The following is a 26,474-nucleotide window of genomic DNA, read 5'->3' on the forward strand; positions in this document are numbered from 1 at the left end:
CTTACATGTATGTACTTCAGTAAGGGGAGGTTGCACATTCCTGATTAACAAGCCATCTATTTTCACTGACCTAGTTTGGAAACCTTTCCCCCACTTTGTACTTTCTACCTTTATGTGTTTTTATTTTGAAAACAACAAGCTGAAAAGATGTCATCCGTGCCAGCAGGGAATAAAAACTCAGAGTTCCAAGAGTAAGAGAAATTACAACATGCAAACTGAAAATACTAAGCAATAACTACAGATTACATGTCTCATGTACAGACAATTGCTCATCAACAGCACACAACTCCCTAACTGTAACCAAAACAACAATTTCTGAATAATCCTGTGGCAGAGAATTTCTATGGAAAAACAGTTACATAAACTGAGTCATCACTCATATACATCAATATGACATCAAAAGGCACAGTCTGCAAAGACTTAGCTTTAATTTCATAATCTCTTCTTACATATATATATATTTAAGGCACAATCCAAAACCTTTAAACAATAATGACAGAATCTTGACTACTGTCAACATTACTCCTGCCTTGTGACAGTCTGCCTTAGCAAGAATGAAATGTAAAACATAACTTCCTTGAAAAGAATCAAGGTAAAAAAACAGAACTTGACAAAACTACTTTAAAGCAGTCTTAACTAGACACAAAACCTCGAGGCTGCTATCTCCACATATCAGGAAGTCGGCTAGCCCAAAACCAACTCTGCATACAACAGATATAAAACTTGCATTAAAATGGCACTCAATGTTTATACAAAAGAACACCTTAAAATCATACAACTGTGATTGTTGTTAAACAAACATTATTTCAACATGATATAAGCAGAAAAGAAATAATGACCATTCACGTATTGCTGAGTGTACTACACAGAATCCTGAGAAGATGGCGCACAAGCTTGGTATTTTGGGGGGCCTTGGCATTTATTACCTACTACTTTTGAACTGAAGATATATGCAGTATTATCTTTTAAAATGCAACTGCTTTAGAAGAAACAGGTTTTACAGGTTTACATATTTACTTATGGAGAAAAAAAGACGCTCTGCAGCAGCTTTTTTAAGAAAAACTCAATGCTCCATTTAGTCATTTCCACCACACAACTTGAGTAGGATTTTCCGGTAGTCTCCTGAAGTATCACCCTGAAAAGGAACACAGAAAAAGAAAAGTTGAAGAATAACCAAAAGAGGGGAAGCTACAGTTGAAAAACTAAGAACTTTCTTTCCAGAGACATTTTTGCCTCTAGTTTTACAGAAATAAGCAGCAGAGCTTACATATGTGGATATATAGACCCCATATTTACTGAAGCCAAGTTCTGGTCAAAAATAGTCCATTAAATAGATTTGGCCTGGTCTGCCTCTGAATGATAAATTACAATGTCAGATCAAAAGAGGAACAGGGCGAAGAAGCAATACAGAGCTTTTTCACCAATGTCTCACTGCTTTTTACTCAGACATTGGTGGTTACAGGGCATGCAACTACTGTAGAAGAAACACTTGGAACATGCTATCCTCCAGAATCTCTACAGGATTCTTTCCAAACACTACTAAGTTACAGCCCCTCAGTGTCCACAGCAGAAGGAATAAACAGGGGCTTAATAGGTTTGGCACCCTCATTACAAGGTAAATAAAAGTGGCACCACTCACTCTCCTCCAGTTCTTATTACCCTACCATTGGCCAGGCATCCAGAGTCTGGGCTGTTGGTACAGCTCTAAATTGCAATAGGAAGGTGGATCAACTGCTAATGAATCTGAAGTTGAATCTATTTGCAAAGTCTTGTACTTTCAAGAGAAAGAGGAGGCAATTCTTTAGATTCTTAGAAGCTTTATATTCTTCCAATACACAAATGAAGTAGAGCACCTCTGTTACTCAACTGGAGGACTGAGTGGTTCCCACAAGATCATATAAGGAGATTGGGACAGAGAGGCCTCAGAAACTCCTCTGGACCAATTTTCCTTTCCTTCCTTGCCTGCTAGCTTCATCCCCATCTCTAGTTCATCAAGCCTCCATGCAAACCCAAGTGCTCTCCATCCTCTGGCCCTGAGCCTCCATGCTCCTGGCAAATGCAGCAATCCAACCCAGCCAGCCACACTCAGTGCAGGTAACAGCGGCTCAGCACAAGGAGCAGTGTTCTGTCAGCATAGGGGCTGTCATGGCAGGGCAGGGCAGGGCAGGTCTCCAGGGCTTACAGTGATGTCTGAGTAGAGGGATCTGCCATACATCCGCTTGTACTCTGCACGTATGTCCAGCAGGTCAACCTCGCTGCGCGATACCATGATGCGGATCAGCGTCCTATCCTTGGTTCCTGCTCCCTGAAACAAACAAAGCAGCAGTATAATGCAAAGTGTATGATATAGCACCAGGAAAAAAAATGAAATGCCTGTTTGCTGGCATAACCCCACTAACTTAATAAGCTTGAACAGTATTTAGCCTACCATGCTAAAATAAATTACATTTAGCAGTAGGACACTAATTTCTCTGCACAAGAACAGTTAAAAAAAAAAGAGGGGAATTGACAGAGATACAACGGGGTCAGGAAAATTTGGTGAGTTAAATGGCCTACTTATTTATTTCTGCTAGAATTCCCCACTTAAGAAGTATCAATTCCAGTGAGTTTTAAGCATATCTGTGTTTCACCAAGTGAAGATTATTGTTTAATGCACAGTTGTATTTGTTGCTCTGTTAAGGTCGATCAAATTAGCTAGATTTTCCAGCCTTTCATAATAATGATTGCATCATGACTGTTAGTCATCTGCCCACTGAAAAATGTAATCCCTTCAGCTGCACACTTCCTTCCCAAGAGCTGTACAAGCATTTAAAAAACTCCACACTGTAAGTTTATGTAACTTGTCACAGACACCTACCTTCATTGCTTTATGTAATCTCTCTGCAAAAAAAGCTGGTGTGTTCTTGAGACACTTCACTGCAAAAAGGAACAGAATTACAGAAATAAGGCATTCCTCCTCAATCAGAAGTCAGTAAGTTTTTGACTTTATCCGACATAGTCACATGCTTGAATTTTACATAAACATACACTTGATATAATGCAGCTTCCACTCCTTCCATTAGTCACTGAAATTCTTTTAAATCCAAACACTAACTGCAATACAGTTAAAAAACCTGCAACGCATGGCTTAAAGCAAACATTTTTGTCAGTAGAAACCATCTAGTGTGAAGCAGCCATAATGAACTTTTGAATTCTCATGACCAAATTCTTGTTTATGAAGGGAAAAGAGGGGATGAGGAGGGGGCAGAAGACTTGAAGTAATATATAGGTAGTAGTGCTACTGGCTTCTTAATTCTAAATTTTCAGGCCATGCATCTGCAAGGTGTGACAAATTCAAGTCCCGCCCTAGGACAAATTAGGAAACCATCTATGACAGCAGGGAATCTTAGGTGGTTCCTTCTCCTTAAGGGTGAGTCATCACAACCCTTATTTTAAAGTCTTATTTTAGCCACAAAGTTCATCAGGACTCCTGAAAAATTTTTAACAGGCTAATTTAGTAATGACTGGAAGGTAATATTTAATTGGCATAGCTCATCAGAAATCTGAAAGAGCAAAATCTAAGTCAAATTGCTGTCATGTTAATCAGGATAATGAAAGAATTGTCCATCACTGATCACAATTAAAATCTATATATTGATGCAACATTGTTACAAGTCAACAATCATGCAAAATGTGGCAAACTACAGAGGAAACAGACCACACTTGACATTTAATAGCACAATAAGGTATCAAAATCAATCCCACAGAATCAATACAGAACTAAAGGGGTAAACCCAGACAAGTTTTTTCATAGAACACACATTCTGTATAGGAAGAAGTATTTTTCTCAGTAGGAAAATGTAGATGAGAGATAGCAGTTCACCACAAAACTGTCAATGATATGTACAATACTGTTCAAAAATGAATGACAAAATGAAATGCATGTTTCTGTATCACTCTATTTAGCTAACACAACACACCTGCATTCTAAGATGTTTAAAGATATTGTTGTAAGTTACCAGTTGTACAATCCAGAAAGCTTTAAAGAAAGCAAAATCAAATATTTTCAATTAGAAACCCCCTTTTTCCTGCAAGTAAGGTCCACAGAACAAATGACATTAATATAACTTACTGATATAGATACATGTTATGTACATATAAATAAAAAACCCCACAGAATCTATTTAATAAAGGGAGTTATTCAGTGAATATTAATGGCAAGCCTTGCTCAAAAGGCTATTGACTTGTCTGCCAGCTACAGTCTTAGTCTGTGAATCTGGACCTACATGGAGACCTGTCAAGTCACTATGAAGCTCCATGAAGTCAAATGCCTTCTAAATGCTGAGCAGTTTCTTTACCAAGGCAATATTTTTCTACAAACAGAAATATATTTTCCCTAAGTTTGGTTTTCTAACAGTAGTTTCTGAGGTGACAAAGATTGAATCCTGGAAAAGGTTTGTAAAACAATCACACACAATGAGCTAGATCCAGTTTGTGTCATTAAAAGATCAGTACAACGACAATGTGGCCAAGCAGAATAAGAACAGTAGTTACATATTTCACACATGCACAAGACAGGAGTGAAAAAATGAGGCTTTTAAAATTGATTTTCATTTTGCCAAGATTTTGTTACAAACTTCAGCAAAACAAATCTGTTGTGGTTGAACTAAATATCTTCTATCTCATTTCCAAGTGATGCAAAGTCCATTTTTCCCATTTTGGTAGGAGTTTTTGGGTTTGGTTCCATTACTACCATATTCAAAACCGAAGAACGACACTTTTAAAGCAGGAGCTCTAGATACCACAATATATTTACAATAATAAACAGAAAAAGAAATTGAGACGTAAAGAAAAAAGACAGGAAAGTGGTTCACAGTTCTGTCTATAATAAAGCATTTTAAATAAAACTACTGCACAGCAACTTGAGGCCTTGTCCCAACCTCATGGAAACAAATTACTGCTTCTGAAGAGACAACAGTAGATTTAAGGTAAGAGGTTTCACTCCTCAGAAGTACTGGAGGCAATTAAAGATTTTAAAAAATTGTAGCCACAGTAAATGTGAGAAAAAAAAACCCTTCTGCAATGAAATTTAAGTTGTCTTTCTACTAAGAAGAGGTAGAAGTAACTAATTAGAGGGTTAATGCTGTATTTTAATTAATGATTTCTAAAACTGTCCTAAATACTCCATTCTCACTGACCCATGAGTTGGTAAAGTTCACTTCTTAAAGCAGCGTCAATTATAGTTAATAATTACATATTATGGAATTGTTCCCCATTTTAACATGTGAAATTTAAATTCTGCAGTTGCCTGAAACAAAAAAGCTTCATCTGGCATTTTGAGGTGAAGTGCCCCACTTTACTAATCCCAAATGCCTTCACAGAAAGCTCAACATAAAAAGCAGAAAATTGGAATTACCACTAATAAGAACATCTTTAGCTGAAGTCAGAGGCCCCACCTGAGGCAGCTGTACAGGAATAGCAGGAATGACCTTGCTAAGGTGGCACATACCTATTGCCAGCATGCCCATCTCCAGGTCTCCAGACATCTCACGGCATATGCTGCTTTCGATGTCCCGGTTACACATCCTCTGGTACTCGCTGAAGACTGCAAATGGAAAAGAAAGATTCCAGTTCCACAACAAGAGGTGGCACTGGAATGTGCTGGATGGCTTCATTTCAGTGGCACTTCTCAGCTGGACACTACAGTGTACTCACACTAGTTTGAACATCTCAAGGATTAACGCTGTTATCAACCATTGACATATTATCATGCTCCTCCTAGCTTGCCTAGATGTGTCCTTTTCATTAAAGGGCTGGGCCAAGAAAGCAGTGCAATTTTTTAGGAAAGTTTCAGGTCTCAGTAAAGTTAAGAAGAAAATATTCAGGTTCTCATATTCACCCCTTTTCTTCATACAAGTACCTCCCACCCCAATAGCACAATGCAGAAGTTCTATGTAGTTACTAAAACATTTCCACCACGACAGACTGATGTAGCACCTTATGTTAGCAAGTAAAAGGGGAAGGTTTTCAAGTGTCTTGCACACACAAGTATACAAGACTGAAACAATTCCAGTTTTTCAATTCTTTCATCAGAGGATCACTTGAACAAGCATGTCCTCTACCTGCTCTGGTATCTAAGAAAGGTGACTCTCTTTTCCTCAGCAGAATTCACCCTGCTTTTCATTGGTATCTTTCTGGGCTCATTTTACAGATGGAGGAAATTCAGGCACAGAGCAGTGCTGTACATTTTTATCATTACACTCAACAGAATTGAGTTACAGTTTATATAGACATCATTACCTGCTCTAAGGTGGGCCCTGCTTCTGGCACACAGAATGGCATTGAACTTGGATTCATCAGTTCCTAGACGGTTCTCTCCAGCTGCATACAACTCCTGAGCACAGAAGGGAATGCACACTTCATTACTCAGAAAAGCACTCAGGCTGAACAGTTGAGTTACAGATTTGCTTCCTTGCAGCCTGTCCTCCTTTTAAACTTCTTAGCCTATGCACTACTGCAAAACAGGAGCAAGCAATACATAGCAACTAGTTCTAACCTTCCCTATGCTATGCTTCAGTCTTCCCAGCTTGCTGATGCAGAAATGCTCCAGATTACTAAAGGAAGGGACATTGTTCTTCCTAACAGTCCTTACATCTAGGTTTCCTTCTACAATTCTAGGTGTGCTCTGGGACGTTCTTGTGTTTTGGCTGAGGCACACTAGATAGAAAGCTTACGACATTACTATTTATATGACACTAGTATGGCTAAAACAATGCAGGGTTTCCCCTTTGCTATGTAGTGAAAGGAAGATACAGAAAAAGAAATGGGGCAAGCATTATGAAGGCCACGTGCCTTATTTGCTGCAAAACTCCAGACTTGTTAAACAACATGCAAAGGCTAATGCAGGTGTTGAATAGTTTAAACTTTAATCCACACACCTATCATCTCAAATCTCTTCAGACAATTTCCTTAGAAAGCAGCATAACCCAACACTTGGAAAAGCCAGTTCATCTCTATATTGCACCTACATGGCTCTAATGCTCTGTCACAGCTTTTTATATCTCTTCCATCCACTTAAAGATAAGCACTGCATCAGAAGTCATCACAAGGTGTCCATAACTAACAGTAAGTAGAATCCACACAGCCAAATTTCAGCATATTGAGTTGACTATGCTTAGAAACAATGAAGAATCTCTACTGACCTGTACATCTCTTTGGACAACAGACATGTCAACATTTGTACTTTCATCTCGGTTTCCCTGAAAGAATTAGAAGATCCAGAAGTGTTACTGGTGGGCTCTGATGAGCTGCTTTTTTTTAAATTAAAAAAAAAAGACCAAAACCAAACCAAAAAAATCCACACCACCTACAAACACACAACAAACAAATTCCAAAATCCCAGCAGACAAGTACCTGAGCAAGTGAAATTAAAAGCCTCTGAAAGTGCCCAGATGTGTCACTTTTTATTGCTTCCTCCAGAGTTTTCTTATATTCTGGAAAAGAGAGTCATGAATCCTCATACAACTCTGCTCATTTCCTAAATTTTTACAAGCAGTCAGTGATTGAGTAAGAAAAGGAAGAAAATTTTGATGCAAAAGATCAAACCTGCTTTATAGACCCTGTTGAGCTCCTGAATGTGCTCATTACTGCGGGAAGCTAAGATTTCAATGAGACAATTTTCATCTGTGCCAACACCCTAAAACAAACAAAGGAGAAACACTTCAGATTCTTGATTTCTACGACCTAGTAGAAAAGAAATGTAGCAAAATTACATAGGAAAAAAATCAGACTATAACCTTGTATAGGAAGTCAAAGTAATCCCAAATAAATCCAAACTTCTAAATGGCAACCAAGTTTTTTATCAGTACAACTATTTCCTCTATGTTGTAAATTTGTATCTCCTACACAAACCTTTATAGCCTCCTTGATTTCATAAGCATCAAACATGACAGGTGTCTTCATCATTGCCAAGATTGTCCTCTCAAAGTTACCTGAGAGCTCAGACTTGAGATCCTTGATCAAATCCTAATGAGAAGGAAAAACAAGGAAAAATGCATAAAGACCAAATTTGACAAAAGCAAACACCAGAAATACACATTTTACTAAGAATTTTTTATGCGTAAGCACCAGTAATGTATGTCCAAAGTAAAGCTATTCCACTTAATACTAAAACAGTATAATGGTATTTGTACACTGAGGCCATTTAGGTCCAATTAAATAGATTGCACAGATCCAAGAGCCAAAGTAACCACTTAGCATAGAAACTGCTTTACATGTTTCATCTGCAACACTGCAGGAAGAAGTCAAGCATGGGTAACAAGCAGAACTCTGAACTGGCTATGACCCAAGAACCATGTTCCCCTAATGCACCTTCCAATCTTTTTTCCCACCACTATGTCTTCTGACTGCCACTGAAGGGATGCAGGCTCTCATGTCTTCTTCCTTCTGTCCTCACAATGTACTTACCTTTCCATAAGCTGTTTTGAAGGACAGGATTATCTGCTGCCGCTGCTTGTTTGAACGACTTCCAAGACAATCGATGATTGCCTGCTCATCAGTTCCTGTACACACACAGACACCACAGAATGAGTGAGGATTCAGCTTTCTGTCTCTATTTCATCCTGTTCTAAACCCAGCAGAAGGATATGAATGCTTTGAATTTATCTACAGTATCTACTCTTGTGTATAACCACAGAACTTTGAGCTGACAAACACAGTAAGAATACAAAGAAAAACTCAACCAAACTCATGGTATTGTTTATGCCCACATGAACTTCCAGTAGTACTTCTGATAACCAAGGACTCAGTACACACTCAGTCCTGCTCAGTACACATATAGCAACAGATAAATATCAGTGCTGAATGGAGATGCAGTTCTACTTTTAACTGAAATGTAAATCCTCAGATTGCTCACCGAATCCTTTCATGGCCTTCCTTAAGACTTCTGCATCCTTCAGAGGGTCAAAGCCTGGTGCATCAGTGATCGTACCTCGGTTTCTGTGCTGAAATGAGATCAGTAGTGTTAAACAACAGCAGTGTTAACAGTGTATTGGTGTCAAATAGTGAAATGTTGTGGTTTACTGCTTAAGGAAGATGATCATTTATCAGTTTTCTTTTTGTGAGAAAAGTAATAAAGAAAACTCAAACCAACCTTGCCTTAAGCAATTTGTTAATTTCTAGACACAATTTACAGGAAAATTCAAGATCAAGGTTTGCTGACACTAAATCTGCTCTCCAATTAATTAAGGTTTGATGATACTGTATATACAACTGGCAATACTTGCTAAAGTTAGGAAAGGCAAGATTAATTAATTAATCCAAATTCATATCAAACCTCTTTTCTTGGATACCATGGTAAAACAGAATTTGTTTCAAGACCATATAAGCTCATAGTGCTTGCATTTGGAAAGGTTCCGTCGCTCTCTTTACTCAAACTTTTTTCACAGCTTTCTTTTCAATTTTGGTTTACACTAATACACACAAAGAAAATGCAGAGGAACACATATACAGTCACACCTCAACTGAAAAGCAGTGAATGCTCTTACTGTTACAGGACTGACTGCAGGCCCTGTAGCTCCTGAGTACGAAGGCATAGACGGGTTCACAGCTGGACCTGCTGGATAGCTTGGCATGGGCTGCTGCCCTGGGTGAGTTGCTGGAGGGCCTGGATAGCTCATGGGCTGCTGGGCAGGAGGTGGTGTGGGCTGGCCTGGCACAGGGCCGCCCCCGTATCCCGGGTAAGATGGCATTCCGGAGGGGGGATTTCCTCCAGGCGGAGGGTACCCTCCATACGAGGGCTGCTGTCCTGGTGGGGGTTGCCCAAAACCACCTGGAGGAACTGGTGGATAACCCCCAGGTGTGGAAGGATATATGCTTTGTGGAAGATTTGCCCCTCCAAAGGTTCCTGCCAGGTTGGATGCCTGCAGTGACAGCAATAAAACAAGAGAGGAAAGAGTACCAACAGCTGAGTTTCAGCAACATGCTTAATACAATACAACCTCCCTCCCACCAACACAGATAGCTCTTTATCTGCAGAAGATAGCAACCAGGATAGAAAAATCTGCCTAAAACTTTACACCAAATAGCCCTTTCTTTGCTCATGGCTGCCTAGTGTGATCACAAGGCTGCACCTGGATGCAAGGACTTTAAGCAACCTTTGGCTGTTTTACAAGGTGTTAGTAGTTTACAACTAGCAGGAGTTCCTGGACTATATTTGGAAAGACTTCTGCAGAAACTGAAATTAAGATATTCCACTTCACATCAAAATATTATCACTGAAATCTCTCTTCTAGAGAGAAACCAGAAGTGACATTGGATGACTGCAGCACTGTCAGAAACTAGTTGCTGTGGATATAGGCTCATGCATCCTAGATAGCTTGTTGTTCAATTTGTCTGCTGGCTGCCAAATCACTTGATTTAATCACTGCCTCAGAAAAATATCTATGATGCAAATATCTTCCTACAAACTGCATTCCTTATGCAGCATAACAGATTTCTGAAGACAAAAGTTGTCAGAAGTGTCACTCACTTCTGCTCTATGAAAAAAAAAAAATCACATTGACTGAAGAAAATGTAGACGTTTCCAATGTAAAAGGTTTTTACTTCCATCTGTTAAACAACAGTGTTTGTAAGAGACTGTTGATCCCATATTCTTTTCAAGGATGAATCATTGATACCTCTAATTATACAGCTTTTTTCCTTACTCTGGTCAAAATCCAGGTAAATAGGCAAAATCCAGACTGCCACAACTTCTGAAGATATACTGTTAACAACATTTAACTCTGTTTTCCTAAAATAAGAAATAGCTTGCAGGAACCATTTTCCTCAATAGGCAATATTGAATGCTCAAGATCTAAACAGATTAGGCACAAAGGCACAGAATTCAAGTGATAAACCTCTCAGTGACAATTTCAGAAGCACAGCTTTGCCCTTAAGGACATCACAGCAGAACACATTAAATGAAAGCAAACTTACCATTCCAGCCATGTGGCTGGGATTGAACTGGTTGGCATAGCCAGTCACATTTTCCAGACCAATTGGAGGTGGATTTGCAGGTGGATAGGGAGCACTACCCCAAGGACTGCTACCTGAAATCAAACACAGATGTGCTGAAACAAGAAACTATGCCTTTTGAAAGTTCTTACTACTTAAATTTCTAATGTTATGTATTTTCAACACTATCAGGGAAATTAACTGAAGAGGTGCAAGGTAGCAGTGCAATTATTATAAAAAGAGAAGTTTCACTGGGTATTTCTAATCATGTCAGTTATCACTGAATCTGTAAGTTCTTACTTAAAACAACTCTAAACCTCTTTGAAGGTTAACACTAAAGACTGTTAACACCATATTTTGACTTGAGAGCACCTAAAGTACAAAGTTGTCTGGGTATTCCAGTAGCAAGATAGTAATTCCACTTTGCTAATTTGAGAGGTGTCCACAGAGCACAACAGAACATTTCCAGGCACCAAAGTCATAACCTGTCTGCACACAGCAGTATAGTCTTTAGACAGAATACTCTGCTGAGAAATAGGCTTTATCCTCCTGGCTGGTTGGGCTTCTCACTGTACACTGCTTCCCCTTCCTAAGCTAGCCCAATGCCACATTTCACCATACCTACATAACTCCAGCCCTTTCTTTCTAGCTTACAACAACACTAAGAACTGTAAAGTTCAGCTTGGTAACTAAGCAGTGGTTGAGCATTTCATCAGCTTTATGTTATTACTGTTACCCTTTTTAATAGCCCTCTCCATTTTGTACACAACCACCTGCCTAAGAATAGTGAATTAAGGATAATTTCCTATTTCTTTGGGGGATATGGTTGTCAGTTGTATGAATGATTTCTCCCCATATTCATTTGTCTCACTACCCACCTTGAAGACTCAGTATCAACCAGACATTGATCTTTGTAATTTATTGGATTTGGTCAAGCTAAGATCATTTCCTAATGCTCTGTGCTTTATTTGAGAATGAAACTGGACATTACTATATGAGCACATGGCAGAACACACATACTACACAAATCAGAACCCAAGCCCAGATAAAACAGGATTTAACAAGCAAGTACAGAAAGCTTTGGGGAGTCAAGGAAACCCTCCACATTGTTGTTCTTCATCTATGCCATGTTTCCACTCCAGATAGGACCACCACTGCATTTAATGTTTACTTCATCTGAACAACTTACCTGGGGCAGCTGGTGGGTATCCACCCGCTGGGGGATAGCCTGGGTAACTCATTGCAAAGACCTGCAAAGTATGTGTGACACAGTTATTTTCTGTAATGCTTCACTCATTACACCACATAACACTAAGAGGCAACATGTATGCAATAGCCAGTTACCAAAATTCAGACATAACCTGCACTTTGTCCCAGCTTTTCCCTTAGAAACCTCTTCCCATTTCCTGACTAATAAACAGATAGCTAAGCAGTTGCAGAGTCACTCCTCACACTATTTGTTTTCTCATTTGTTGCAGTTGCTACTTATTGCTTGGTCTATTATGTTGTTAGGGATGTATTACTTGAACTTGTTTCCTTTACTGTGCTATTAAAACCTCCAGAAGTTTCCAGCATATTCAGAACTGTCTTATCAATGAAGAGTAGAAAATCATCTGACAGAGAAGCTACATTTTCAAGTGAGTAACTAAAAGAAGTTGTTAGAAGGCACCTAAATGCAAACATCTGCAGAAGTGCAAGGTCAGAGTAAGAAGCAGAAGGGATACACTTTCATGCTTACAGCATTGCCGTAAAATATGAAGGGTTTACTGATAGGGTAAGATCACCAGAACAAATTGAGTCTCTCAAAATGGATAGTGCCTCTGTCAGCACAGAACTGCACAAAGTCATTACCTGTCCAAAATAGAAGTGGAGGTCAGAAAGGAAGAAGAGCCAAATGAAGGACAAAATTAAAACTGGCTTCCAAAATACAAGGGCCTTATTTTAAACAGAACAGCAACCAGGAAGAATGGTAAAAGTAACTATGAAGAAAAATATTTATAACAACTGTTAACTTTTTGAAGGCTATTTTTAATGACAAGCCACATTCTATTTTTAGAATTGCTGTGTGAATTATCCCATTTCCCCCCCCCCTTTCCCCTAAAGCACTACCTTTTGCATCTGGCATGTTTTGCTGTGTTTTGGGTTTCAGCTGTGGAATTTTGTTTTAGATTTGGTTTGAGTTGGCAGGGGTGCTGTTCTTGTGAAATTGTTTTCATTTTGCATGATCACATTAAGTTCCCTTTCTGGTTTGCATGGCTCTATTGCATAGCAACTCTGAAATGGAGAAACATCTTTTTTTGTGCAGTTTTATTTTTCATATGGAAATACAATTAGGAAATCTGCAATTGACTTAAAAACTGTTTGGACTTCATGCTGCAATACTCATTTAAATTTAAAGAGCGAGAAATGAACTAACAGAAACTGCAATGAATAGAGCACACTAAAAGTTATAACCCTACTTTACTTCTGCTCCAGTACGTAGTGCCTAACAGAATAAATAAATACGTGAATGCAGCCTCTCAGCATTAGAAAAGCAATGCCTGCTCTTAGCCATGCAAAGACTGACCCGAAACTCACGAGGCTGAGAAACAAAAAGCAGAACACAGTATTCTCCCTCTGCTGCTGGAAAATGAGGCGGCAGCTTCCTCCCTCCTGGCCCCACCATTGCCAGAGGCTGGAGCTGCGAGTGCTGGGCCCACGCTGCCCCCTCTGGGCAGAGAGGCCAGCAGAATAAAAATAACATTATAAAAACTCATCACAAGGCAGCCTGGCACACTTCAGAGCCTCTCTCATTCAGAAATGGGCTTGGCGTAATAAAGCATGGAAAAATAAAAAAGAGCAATTATTACCACATCACTCAAAAACCAACCACAGAACCCCCACAATCTAGATTCTTAGCATGCATGATGTCAATGTGTACATTTACAACAGCAAAATTAGTGTCATTTCCTCAGGTAAAATCATAATTATATTTTTAGCTATTTTTTAGCTTTACATAAAAATACAGTAATGACAGGGTACTCAAAAAATTGTGAGATGCCTTTTTCAACAAAGCTTTAGATAAAAATTTAAGGCAAAGAACCATTTTCTGTGGTAGAGGGTGAGAAGCAATGGGATAGGTTTTGTTTTTCTTAGCAAGTCTGTTTAATTGCTTTTAATCCCATATAGAACGCTGATTTCAAATTGGAAAAACCCCCAAGATTAAAAGAGCCTTTTGGCTATGAAAGCTGAGGTTGAGGAAAAAAAACCAGCCAACTTCAGCAATCTGAAAAAAATGCTAGTTTCTATATAAAAATGTTCCACTTGCTTCTTTTGAACACTGTATTTATCCAGGGCTTTTCCAAGGGAAAATTTTCCCAGACTGGTTTGATTCCAGGCAAACCAGAGCTGCAAACACACTGACTTTTCATGCTCAGAAACTTCCCTGATTGCCACCTTTTCCACAGTGCGTTTGATCCTCTGTTGGCCAATACTCTAAATTTAGAAATATTAACATAGGAAGTCACCTTTCTCAATCACTCCCTCAACCAAGCCTCCATGTCATCTTCTACTCTCATCTTCCACGCTTTCTCCTGCTACATCCACAATATTTTACTAAAATTCTTTGTGATGAGCAGCAGTTGCTGCTGATAGCAAAGGGGTCACACAGGCGAGGGAACAGCAGATATGGAAACCCACCCTGCTGTACAAACACTGCGTGGGAGGACACAGGAACAGCAAGGTCTCTGTTTGCTCAGTCAAAAAAAAATGTAGTGCATAAGACAAGGGAAAAATCCAAACAACCAAACCACACATGGAAAGAGGGAGTGCCTTGAAGAAAATAAAGAACAACTACTGTCAAGGTCCTCTCCCCATTCCCAGTATTCAGTCCCAGACGTCCACCTCAGAACTTTAAATAAAGACCTGAGGTTTTACTCCCACAGTCAACATTGCTATCATGCTTCACACTGCAAGCTATAAACCATTCAGGCCCTTGAGCATTTTTCTGCTGCTTGGCAAAGCTAAGAGGGAACAGGCCTGTTCATAAAAGATTAAATCTGTGACAGACTTACAACAGGAATCTTGAAAATACACCTCTGTAAGATACAGTACAGAAGGACTACAATTTGAAAAATTTATAACAAAACTACAAATTCCATAACGGCAGAAATAAAGAAGAAAACTTCAAGGCTGCCAGAAAAGTTCTGTTTCAAGGTGCAATAGCAATAAGCTCAGCCACTGCACTCACACCCATTCCTGGAATTTATTTAGTGGTTGCTGTTCAGGCTCCAGCTATGCCATGGTACAATAACTTCAGAACAAAAAAGGACGAAAAACCATAACATTTATTAGTTCAAATTATTTAATTATGCCCATTTCACAGGGATCACTGAGTAAAGTTAAACCCTTGGCCTTGACTCCTCCACAAGGTTAATTACCAGGATATAGCAGACAAAGCAGCCTGAAGCTATAAATTACAGTACCTGCTCTGAGACTGATCCCTGATTGTGAAACCAGCAGAACAGAATTTACCACCTTACAATACGGTGTCGTTTTTCATCAGATATGAGCTCAGGCATCCAGCACTGTGCTTTTCCAAGACAAGGACAAACCACAGTCAGCACTGAACCAGCTAACTGCTATTTACCAGCCTGAGCAAGATTTATCTTGGACTCATGCACTGCAGCATACAAGTTGTTCTCTCCTGTATCAGTTGTAATATTTTTCATCCTGATGGATAAATAGTCTGGAAATTTTGTTTTATCATTAAGTCTTCTGTGTATGTGACTCCTGTCTAGCTTTCCTTTCACTATGAAAAAAAAAACTCATTTAGTAGAATGGGTTTACCTTCCAACAAGGCTGAGTTCATGCCAGCCAACACTCAGGAAACCTCTTTTACACAGATCTTATCACTCATTGTTCACCTTTACAAACTTTTAGTGGATTTCATCCAACAATGTATATTTAAAGAGTATTAACACATTATCTACTTCCTACAAAAAAAAAAAAAAGCTTCCTTAACAAAAAGCCCAAACCAACTCACAGCTGTGAATAGATGGTGTAACAAAAACAAACTCATATATGAAGTTTTTCTAAAAACTATCCATTTGAATTGCTTGCTAGTATTATGACTCAGGAGCTCTGCCAGTTTTAGTGATCCTTCTAATTCAATATCATAATCTATTTTATTACAGTAAGTAATCTAGCACTTTGACCTGCTGGGGCAAGGGGGTGAGAAAGGTAGCACTTGCAAGCTTCAGCTGAAATTGAACTGAAAACAGATGCCATGTTCAACAAAGAAAAGCTGAGTGGGAAGACACACCCACATAAGCTACAACTGAGCTGTACAAATATTACTAAGAACATTCCTGTAGCCTTTCCAGTGACAGAAGCCCTACGCAGGGCTTCAAAACCCAAATAACTTAGTTGAGCTGCATGGACTTTCAAGATCTATATGCAGCAAAAACATGAGTTAATTCCAAGAGATGAGTTTCATTTTGGATCCCTACTCGGCCCTGATGCAACTTCTTCCTTTTGTGGCACACATCAACACTCTCTTTCAAATATATAAAATATACAGTCAAAATATTTATGACAATACAGATAGACACCTTCCAAACAACAAAACAAGCAAGAAAAAAAAAATTAAGGTTAACAGATGTTTGAAGAAGTAATGGAATGAGGTTTTTCTATTTCAAACTCGTAACTTGTTACAGAAAATAATTTGTTGCAAAAAAAAAAAATTACTATAAATAGTCTGAGCTATGTTCTCTACTGACTCAGTGGGCAAATGGACAAACCTTCACTCACTCCAGGCTATAAGGAATTAGTCATTTTCAGCTGATTAATTCTTTCCAGGAACAGAATTATTCAAGAACCAACTTGGAGTAGTAAAATAGACAAGTATTTCCAAGCAACCATTACCAGGGAACTTGAAAAGAAAGCAACACTATAGCCTTCAAATCTAGACTGCACTTGAGATCTACAAGCTTTAGTCCTCAAAGCTTACTACTGAGAAGTGTTTTTCCCCCAGAATTCTAACATTTGTAAGATGCATTTATTCTCCTAGCTAACAGAAAACCAAGTCTTTTTAAAACACTGCCAAGCATAGCAAACAACCAGTTATTGTGACTATAGATCACACTGTTTACTAAATAAGTGCAAATTCCCAAGCTTAAAGTTGTTATCTCTAGCAATAATAAAAGAAATATTCAGCCTGTCTGCTTCAGGCAACTTAAGCATTTGATTCAGAGCAACTTACTAGGCCAAAGTCCAAAATCAGACATGTTTTTCTAGTCAAGGCAGAGGTCTTTGGGGTGCAGAAATTAAATATAGCAAGTATCACTTCACTACATATTGACGATAGTAAAGTTTAGCACAATAAAGAGACCTTCAGAAGCATTAAAACTCATCTGTACCTTTAATATGGAACTGATGTATTTGACAGTTCTTAAGCTCACCAGAAGTTCTAAAAGCCTCAATTGGAAGCCCTCCTCTCCTACTGGTAAAGAGTTTCCCAATGAGCTCAAAAAAACCCTCACCCCCCACACTTTGCAGCAAAAGGGAAAAAAAAAACCAAATAAAACCAACCAAAACAAGAATTCCAGAAAATTTTTAACCTTCCCTTACCAAGTAAGATAGCAAGTTCTCTCTCAAACAGACAGCACATAAGGCAAAAAAGGAGGCCACACTTGGCCACACTTGGTTCCCTGCCTTTGAAGATCTCAAACAAGACCATTGCTACTGAGCAGAGGGCACAGTGACAGGGCACTGCACAGGAACAGCCAGGTAGTGGAGCTGGGTGGGGCTGTGTTTGTTTTATTCAGTTTATTCACAATCTAACGGCTGGCACTGCTCCACATTCAGCATCTGTCACCGCTCAACAGTATGGATATACATACAAACAAAAAACTAGCTGCCAAGCAAGAATCACACAACAATGTGACAGAACTGTCTCTTGGAAGGACACCACTGAGTCCCACAGCTCTGTCCCATGGCTCATTCCAGCTTCACCCCATTCAGGATCTAACTTCTTATCAAGATTGTCTAGCAAGTGCTGATAAAATCAGGAACAAGAACAGAGTAACAATAGAAGCAATACAAAATGAATGCCTATTGCTGTTCTTTGGTTTGCTTATCTACTTTACATTCTTCCCAGCTTGGGGAACTGAGAAGAAAATTCAGCATTTGTATCAACCACACCCACTTTCAAATGAACTGGCAGAAGTAAAGGGACAACTCAAGTTTTAAATAGGTGAAAGCGCTGCTTACTGAAGGGTAAATAAGCAGCCTTTTCCTTTCCTTTAAAAAGTCTTTTGCTGCCTTCAAAAGAAACTCAAAACAAAACACACTGCATGTAGCTAACAAGTCCCTGTCCTTATTTCCAACAGTTTACATAAAACACTTGAAAAATACATACAATAGGAAACATGATTCAAGGTAGTAAACACAAAAGTATGAAATAAACAAAAGAAATAACATTGGTGCCATTACTTAGCTGAATAATGGAATCCTCCAAGCACAACTTGAAACTGACAGAGAAGTTTCTACAAATTATTATATAGAGGCTTGGCTAAAAAGAAACTTGCAGCTTGTTCAAAAGCCCTACTATTTCTGTTGTCACAATTAAACCATCTGCTGTTTTCAATTACATCACTGCTTCAACTAGGTTTTTTTTTAATATATACCTCCATTGCTATCACAGCTCTAGAATTAGGTTGGCTCTATCTTGGCCCTGATTAAAGCAGTGCTATTGAACAGACCCTACAGAAGCTCCATCTTCCAACAAGGCTTGCTAGAGGTTTAGCAAACAGCATCTCCCATAATCTTCAAATCAGACAAACTTCTTGGCTTGATTTTTTAATAACAGATCAGGTTTCGTATTTTAAGTTGTTATCTAACACTATCTCTTTACAATTCTGACTACATAAACACCCCCATGAAATAGCTGCATCCCACTGCTGGTTTTGTTACATTTGTAGTGATTTTGACATTTCACAGAGTTCTCAGTCTAACAATCCAAAACTTCTGGGGACTACAAATAATGAGCTAAAGTGGCGACAAATCATATGAATGAATGTGCTGGCTACTCCAGAAATTTTAAGTCCAGACAGACATTTTGGCCTCTGACCTTATACTATGGTCAGGCAAGAGAAAGGAACAAAAATATCATAAATATTGTTGACATAAAATCATTAGGTACTCAGCAGAAATGTACTGGGGACAGGGTTACAGGCAAACTCGCAAGCAATACTCAGTTCAAGTTATCGGCTGCATCAGTGGGAGGAGAGTGGTCCACATGACTCTTACAGCAACTCAAAATACAGGAAATTATAGAAATAGCCAAGCTATGGGGAAAGGGTTCATACACTCAGGCTTTACAGCAACCATACACTTGCACTGGGTTTGTATTGTTTCTGACGTTACCCTGGGTGTTCCAGCAAAGCACTGACTCACTCCACAGAAAATAACTGTACACTGGGGGAGGTATCAGGGAATGAACCTCCCACTCGGAGAGCAGCCGGGCTCTCAGGGGCATAATCCCCATAATCAGCTCCTTCATCGAAACACACCGCAGCACCACTTCTCCTCTCTGGCCGGTCTGCTTTCCCTCCACACCTCCTGCCCCAGCGCCATCTGTCCCCGTCCTAGGCTGAGATGCCTCCCGTGCTTCTGCCACTCCCTTCAGAACGTTACTTCTCGACAGCTCCTCCTTAACAGGAAGAAGCTTCCAGGAACTACTATAAATATATTTTAAAAGAAAAATATATTCCACAGAAGTACTCCCTTACTGCCCTTACAGTAGTACTCCCTTACAGAAACAAGATGAGGACAAGAAGGAACTGCTTTTCTGAATATGGAGATATTTGTGCTGTGTTCTGTCACACATATAACTACAGCATAGCAAGAGCTTGAACAGTTTCCGTTTTAAGACAACTGAAACGGTTTGAAGACACTTAATTGTCTTAAAGACATTCGAAGTACATATGGTATAAGAAGATATAAAGTATAATACGAGCAGTTTAGAGAAAGAGGCCTTCAGGGGGAGTAAAAAAGCACTGCGTAATGGCCAGCCTACCATCTTAGGCTGCCTTCTCCTGACAACTGTACACACCAAAATTATAAACTCAAGATAAACTACGGACACAGGCAAAGGACCGAACTGCAGCTACAACACCAAAACATGCCCTCTGTTCTGAAAGCACATTTCCCCAGGAAGCAGGCGTTGCTTCCTCCCAGCGGCGGAGCTGCCGCAAGCCCCGAGCTCGCCCGGCCAGCCCTTGAGCCGCTGCCTGTCACCCTGCGAGCTCCGGCCGCCCCAGGATCCCGTCCCGGCGGGGACACGGGCCCGGCCCACAGTCCCACAGCCCCGGCCCGGTCCTGCCGCACCGGGCGGCCCCGGCCCCTCGCCCCGGTCCCGTCCCACCGCGGGGTCGCGCCTACCGAAGGTCCTGGGAGCCGCTGCTACCACCGCCCGTCCCAGGTGCAGCCGGCGCTGCAGGGCGGTGCCGGGGAGCGGCAGGAGGAGGAGGAGCCGCTGCGGCCCCAGCTCACTCTGCCCGCCCCGCCACCGCCTCCGTGCGAGGGAGGGCCGGGGCGGCCGGTGAAAAACCTGCCGGGAGCTGCGGGGCGTGGTGAGCCCCGGCAGGGCAGGTCCCGCACCGGCCCCCGGGGAGGGGACAGGCAGCCCCGCACCGGCCGCAGGTAGAAACCGCACAGCAGGTTTGAGCAAGAGGCGGGGTTTGGGCCTCCAGCGGGAGGTCCATTGTATAAACACAAACCCAGGGTAGGAAAGGTAACTCCGCCCGCCACGAGGGCAGCCCGGGCATTCCCCAGGAGCGCAGCCTCGCCCGAGGCACCGGGTGACCTGGACACGGCAAAACCAAATCCTGGGTCAAGGCAAGGTTGTAAACCTTCAGCACAACGTCGGATTTAAACCCCAAACCACCCCTGTTCTCACCAGGAATTTCAGAAAACATGCTTTCCAAACACGGTGGTACAGAAACCCCCTCCCCCCCCCATTTTGTATAAAACATACTTTTCCTTAAGTAAAATTCCACAAAAAATCAAGAGGAAGGAGACTGATGGTGTCGACCTTTTCTAGTACAAGCAGTAATAGTTAAAGGCTTCAATGAACATCTTTTTTCCCTACATGCATTCTTTAAAGATGAGTGAAGTTGCTCACATGGAAGCATTTAGAGAGAGAAAACCAAGATAATAAAAACGGAAAATAGAAAGGGCTAACATTTTCCAATTATATTTCTTTTGCCAAGACACTAATCAAAATAGCAAACAGCATTATCTAACTGAATCACAGCATTATACAACTTGGGTGGGGAATGAACTTGACTTTGCAGCTGGGAATTTTGTGAATAGGCTCCAGAACTTCTTTTCCACCACTTGCTTCTCTAATATGTGTGCTTTGTAACAGGCAATTTCATTTAGAATGAAACTAATCTGGATAGATGTGTTCACACTTCTTAAAGCATCCTGTTCAACCACCAATAGCTTTCAGAGGAGGACCTGGGCTTTTTCTCCTCCATACAACTTTCACATACCACAATTGCCAATCATCAAACTACAGCAGCTGTGATTGAACTAAAGAAAAGAAATTGCCATTTTTCCCTCTCCCTCATCAAAATTTTAATTGGTACTGTAGAGGCCAAGGCTGCACTCGTGGGAAACAGCTACATTTAAAGTAGTCTAAAGCAGGTGAATAGCTATATTTGAATATAAGAACATCTGTGGTGGTTTAACCCCAGCCAGCAGCCAAGCCCCACACAGCCCCTCTTCCTCCCTGGCCAGTAAGATAGGAAGAGAATGAGAGAAGTAAAAGCCAGAAAATTTGTGTGCTGACATAAAGACAGTCCAATAGGAAAAGCAAAAGCCATGCACACAGGCAAAGAAAAAGCAATTAATTCTCCACTTTCCATGGGCAGGCAGATATTCAATCATTTCCAGGACAAGAAGATTCTACTACACAAAACAGTTACTTGGAAAGATAAATGCCATCACTCCAAATGCCCCCCCTGCTATCATAGACTGAGCACAATGTCATATGGGCTGGAATATCCCTTGGGGTCAGCTGTGTCCCTGCCCAACTTTTTGTGCTCCCCCGGACTCCTCACTGGTGGGGTGAGAAGCAGAAAGGCCTCAGCCCTGTACAAGCCCTGCTCAGCAATAAAAAAACCATCTCTCTATTATCACCTCTGTCTTCAGCACAAATCCAAAACATGGCCCTCCACTAGCCACTGTGACGATACACTGCATCTCAGTCCAAACCAGCACATTAGCTTATTGTGGTTTAGCACAAATTATAAGTTATCTTAAGAAACCTTAAGCTTCACATAAAGACATTTCTCATTAATAGGCAAAGCTAAACATCAGCACAGGTTCTGATGCAGAGTGTATCCTGATGTTCACTGTGCAGGCAGATGGAGAAATGGAGATGTGCCCGAGCAGCTCAGGCGGAAAGAAGGCCAGGCATCTTTGTGCTCTGAGTCTGCTGGTATTGCTTCTCTTGGGAGTTAAACCCCTCTCACCTGTGCCAGCCAAAAGGGGCCACATTAGCTCCAACACAAGAGTTCTGTTAACCAGAGTAGCTTTGAAACAGGTTAGGAGCCATTCAGTGGAGCTGCTGCTCCCATCAGATAAGGACATAGCAACTTCTACAAAGCATTATTTCTTCCAGCAGCATTTGAAAAAAACCAAACTCATATTTCTACAACTTTAGTACTGCTATTTTTTCATGTAGAAAAGCCCTTTGAGTATCAATGCCTAGGCTGGAGGGGGTGTATGAGGAAGCTTGTACTGCTGCAACCAGCCTGGTATTCATTCCAGACCAGGTTGTGCTCACTTTCAAGTCAATTGCAATCCTCCATGGGTTTAACCAAGGTCTAGATTTGGCTTACTTCTATGAATCCCTCTATTTATCCAGGCTCAGTGACTGGAAGTCTCACACCTTTGATGCTCCATTCATAAACAGAAAACTGGACTAGCTATGGCAGCATATGGAATATTCTTCTGACAAAGAAATCAGTGTATGGAAACCTCACTACCTGCCATTTTCAGACAGTCAGGGACTGAGACATTTGCTTAACATACTTTATTTCTGGAAGTTTTTCCACAGGAATGATAACTTCTGAGCCCATGCTTTTTGGGATCTCTGGCTGGAGTAAAACATTTTTCCTGCAAAAACTGCTACAGATAGCGTATGTACTTGTCAGCATCTACTAAAAGTTCCAGGAGTTTTAATATCTTTTTATTTACCAACTCCTTGGGTTTTAATACTTAAGCTGGTATTTACCCAGGCTAGAACCCCAAAGAACCATGTGCTGTGCAATTGAACAGAGGTTTACTTTTACTCATATTAAAAAAACTGTCATTCTGTATTGGCATTTCAAACCAAATTCATATAGACAGTGATCCCACAGTCAGAAATGAGGCAGAAACTAGAATCCTTGGTGTTGGGACAGTGGGAGTTTGCCTGTCATCTCAAGCATAGTCCCACTGCTTTCTGACATTGTGCCAATACTGACCCAGCACCAATTGAAACAGAGAAACCTTTGTGGGAGAAACCACAAAAATCACAGCAGCATTTCCTGCAAGCAATGCATTTTCCTAGTGATCCTTCCAAGTTTACAAGCTCCAGCCTCGTGCTTTTCCAAGTGGATTTGTGCCATTATAACACACAGACCAGAACTGAGTGGTGGAAACTAGTACAACAAAACATCCACACTCCTGATTTCACAGGTACTATCCTTCTTCATTTTACAGCATTTCATTTCTATCACTAAAATATTGCATTGTTGAAAACTCAAAAAGAAAAACCTTGGGTGTTTACACAGTAAAAGCCAGCAGAAAATAACAGAGAAAACATAAAATCTCTAAGTATTATAACAGTCTTTCAGACAGTCTAGGACCCTGGAGTACCAGTCAGCGTAAGGTACATTTTTGGGAGTTCTAGCCTGGAACCCAAATGGTCCAGGTTGCCCCAGAAGTTTCCTGCATGAACTCAATCAGGTTCAGATCTCTAAGGGGCACATACATACAGCCTACATTCATTTTGAGCCCTAAGGAACTGATATACATCATCTGTAACTCACTCTCTTATGAGAAAGGACATTCTCTCACAGTCATGCTGAGTTGTAATTCACTTGTTTTACAGTCCTATTGGTTGATGGAGATTTTAGAAAGACATTTACCTGAATCCTTTCACTCTGCTTTAGCCACAAGACATTTATCTTCCCTCCTTGTTTTTTTACTGCTCCTGAGCATTCTGTAGATTTTATACTTACTTTTTTTTTTGCACATGGTTTCTAACTCCATCAGCTTGCAACTCTTCTATGCACCTGCTTTCCTTCTTCTTTATAACTGGGCCTTCAGTTAAACCAGATCCCTGCAAGACAATATCATGCATTGGGATTTTCTTCCCCTGCTTGTTCCTCCACAGGTTCTTTGTATATGCCAGCATATCAGACTTGAAGATAACAAGCATTTGATGATAACAGCACTATGCTCAATCTGTATTACACTCCTGAGAAAATTTTACTGCTTAAAATCCATTGCTTGGAGGCAGGCTTAGCTGAAATGACCTCTGCACTCCAGCTTAGTTTCCTCAGTGCATTTTTGTTGCAACAGGAGACTGCAATGTTTAATGTCTGCTCTGCCACTAGTCTGGAATAAAGGTAATACAGCCTAGGCCTCAACTTGCTGTACGCTGAGGAATGCAACACGACAGCCATTTCATAACTGGGCCAGAACTTGTGATGGACTGTACAAACTATGTTATCAAACTATCTGCCTTAGACCTGGGTAGGTCTCAACCACAAAAAAAAAATTAAAATAATTTTCTTGCCTATATCTCACATTTTCCCCCAAACCATCACACTGTAAGCTTTGATCTGTGAGGCTGTCAATCTGAACATCTTCCATTGCTACTGAAAGCACTCAAATTAAGTTAAGAGTGAATTGGAGTGTTGAGCATGCATCTGTATGTAAACCATTACTCTTCACATGCAGTAGAGTATAGCCTTGAAATAAACATTTTCATCAAGGAATGACAGATGGAAGTGTTTTCATTTCCATTTTGTATTAACAGAAACTTCTCATTAAACTCTTGAAATGTTACAGTTGGATAGCTCTGTGTTTTCCTGCTTGGTGGGCATACCTGGCTGACTTTGTGGGCTGACACTTGACCACCTGCACTCATAGAAGTCACTAGTCCACCCCTTTACTGATCACGTTTTCTACCATTTGTTTAGATTTTCTGCTTTGCATTGTGTCTTGTGTAAAATTGAATTCTGAACCCCAATCAACATTTAACTCTAAGGAACAGAGTTAGCCAACAGGAAAAGGAACTCACAGAAACAGATGAACACACACTTCACTTACAGAGTTTAAGCTCCCAGTATAGGGAAATAGATAAATATCTGCTAGTATTTTTAAGTACTGCTGAATGCAGTTCAGTTGATTGAATGGGAACCCCATCTGAATGCATTCTGAATGAGCCATTCATCCCTATGTGTCAGCTGTGGCAATTTGTAATACCATTGTGAGCTGATTGCATCATCAGTGTAAATGACGTTTCAGCCACACAAAGTTTCTGGGTGGAACTTAATATGATGCAAACACAAATACCTACCTATTTTTTGCCCCTCCAGGAAGTAGAGAGCAAAGCAACTCGGCCATTCAGCAGTATCAAAGCATTTTCAAGCTATGAATAGAAGTCATTATTGTAGGGTTAAGCAAAAACTTTTGTTAAAGAGTGATTTAACAATGATGATTAAACAGCTACTAAACAATGACAACAAGGTGGTCAAACACTCTATTACTTACCACACTTGTAATAATTAAGCTAGCTTGTGTAGAGGATGCTTTAGATTTAACATCAAGTGTCACTTACCTTGTTGTAGATTTCAGATGCCAGGCAAGGGATCTCTTGGTCTTGAGGAGTGGCCTTGGGAGGCACCCCTGCTCAAGGGGACATCACCACTGTGCAGCCACTGCCACTTGGACTGTACCTGCGGTGTAAAGCGATTGGCTTGTAGTCAAACTCCTCTCTGGTGGCAGCCACAGAAGTTTTAGATATGTCTGGTCTCAGTTCAGGCTGGTCCTCTTAATTCCCAGTAAGACCCAAATTCTTTAGGTGAGGAGCTATAGCTTAGCATAATTCCTCAAGGTTTGCACAGCAGAGCTGGCTCCAGCCAAACCCATTTGCTGGTGATGCCAACAAATGGTGTACCACTGACTCAGAGCAGGTGCGCCCATTACACCATAAAGTTTGAGAAAGGATTTGAGAAACAAAGATCTCAATTCTTCTACTCCTTCACTTCTGATGTAACTGTCCATACTTCTGTCTCACAGCAATGCTTCTGTTGTACTCCTAATAGAAAAAGGTGGGATTTGGAGTCACTCACAAAGCTCCATTTAGCCTTGATTCTGGTTTGACAACTTTTAGCTCCTCCCATCAGGTCATGAACTCACAGCTTTTTACCTTTACTGTCCTATTCATTAGAACTGAA

At 40.5% G+C, this 26,474-nt stretch overlaps 1 protein-coding gene across 1 annotated transcript; it reads right to left on the bottom strand.

Moving 5' to 3' along the window:
- Positions 1-411: 411 nt before the first annotated feature.
- ANXA11 (annexin A11) lies at positions 412-20,660 on the bottom strand. Its single transcript, XM_074544738.1, has 15 exons — positions 20,395-20,660; positions 12,161-12,221; positions 10,954-11,066; positions 9,525-9,899; positions 8,894-8,981; positions 8,446-8,540; positions 7,891-8,004; positions 7,585-7,675; positions 7,393-7,472; positions 7,182-7,238; positions 6,280-6,373; positions 5,489-5,584; positions 2,858-2,916; positions 2,183-2,305; positions 412-1,135 (listed from the first exon to the last, which is right to left on the bottom strand). The coding sequence occupies exons 2-15, from the start codon at positions 12,210-12,212 to the stop codon at positions 1,076-1,078; spliced, it is 1,497 nt and encodes a 498-aa protein (XP_074400839.1). The 5' UTR covers positions 12,213-12,221; positions 20,395-20,660; the 3' UTR covers positions 412-1,075.
- Between the last annotated feature and the right edge of the window lie 5,814 nt (positions 20,661-26,474).

This window comes from Zonotrichia albicollis, chromosome 7, assembly GCF_047830755.1.
Source record: "Zonotrichia albicollis isolate bZonAlb1 chromosome 7, bZonAlb1.hap1, whole genome shotgun sequence".
NCBI classification, from domain to species: domain Eukaryota; kingdom Metazoa; phylum Chordata; class Aves; order Passeriformes; family Passerellidae; genus Zonotrichia; species Zonotrichia albicollis.

Coding starts and splice junctions, on each gene's coding strand:
- ANXA11 (XM_074544738.1), bottom strand. CDS start 12,212: ATGAGTTACCCAGGCTATCCCCCAGCGGGTGGATACCCACCAGCTGCC. Junction 7,676..7,890: donor AAATCAAGGAGGCTATAAAG/GTTTGTGTAGGA, acceptor TGTTTGTTTTAG/GGTGTTGGCACAGATGAAAA. Junction 7,473..7,584: donor CAACAGGGTCTATAAAGCAG/GTTTGATCTTTT, acceptor TCTCTTTTCCAG/AATATAAGAAAACTCTGGAG.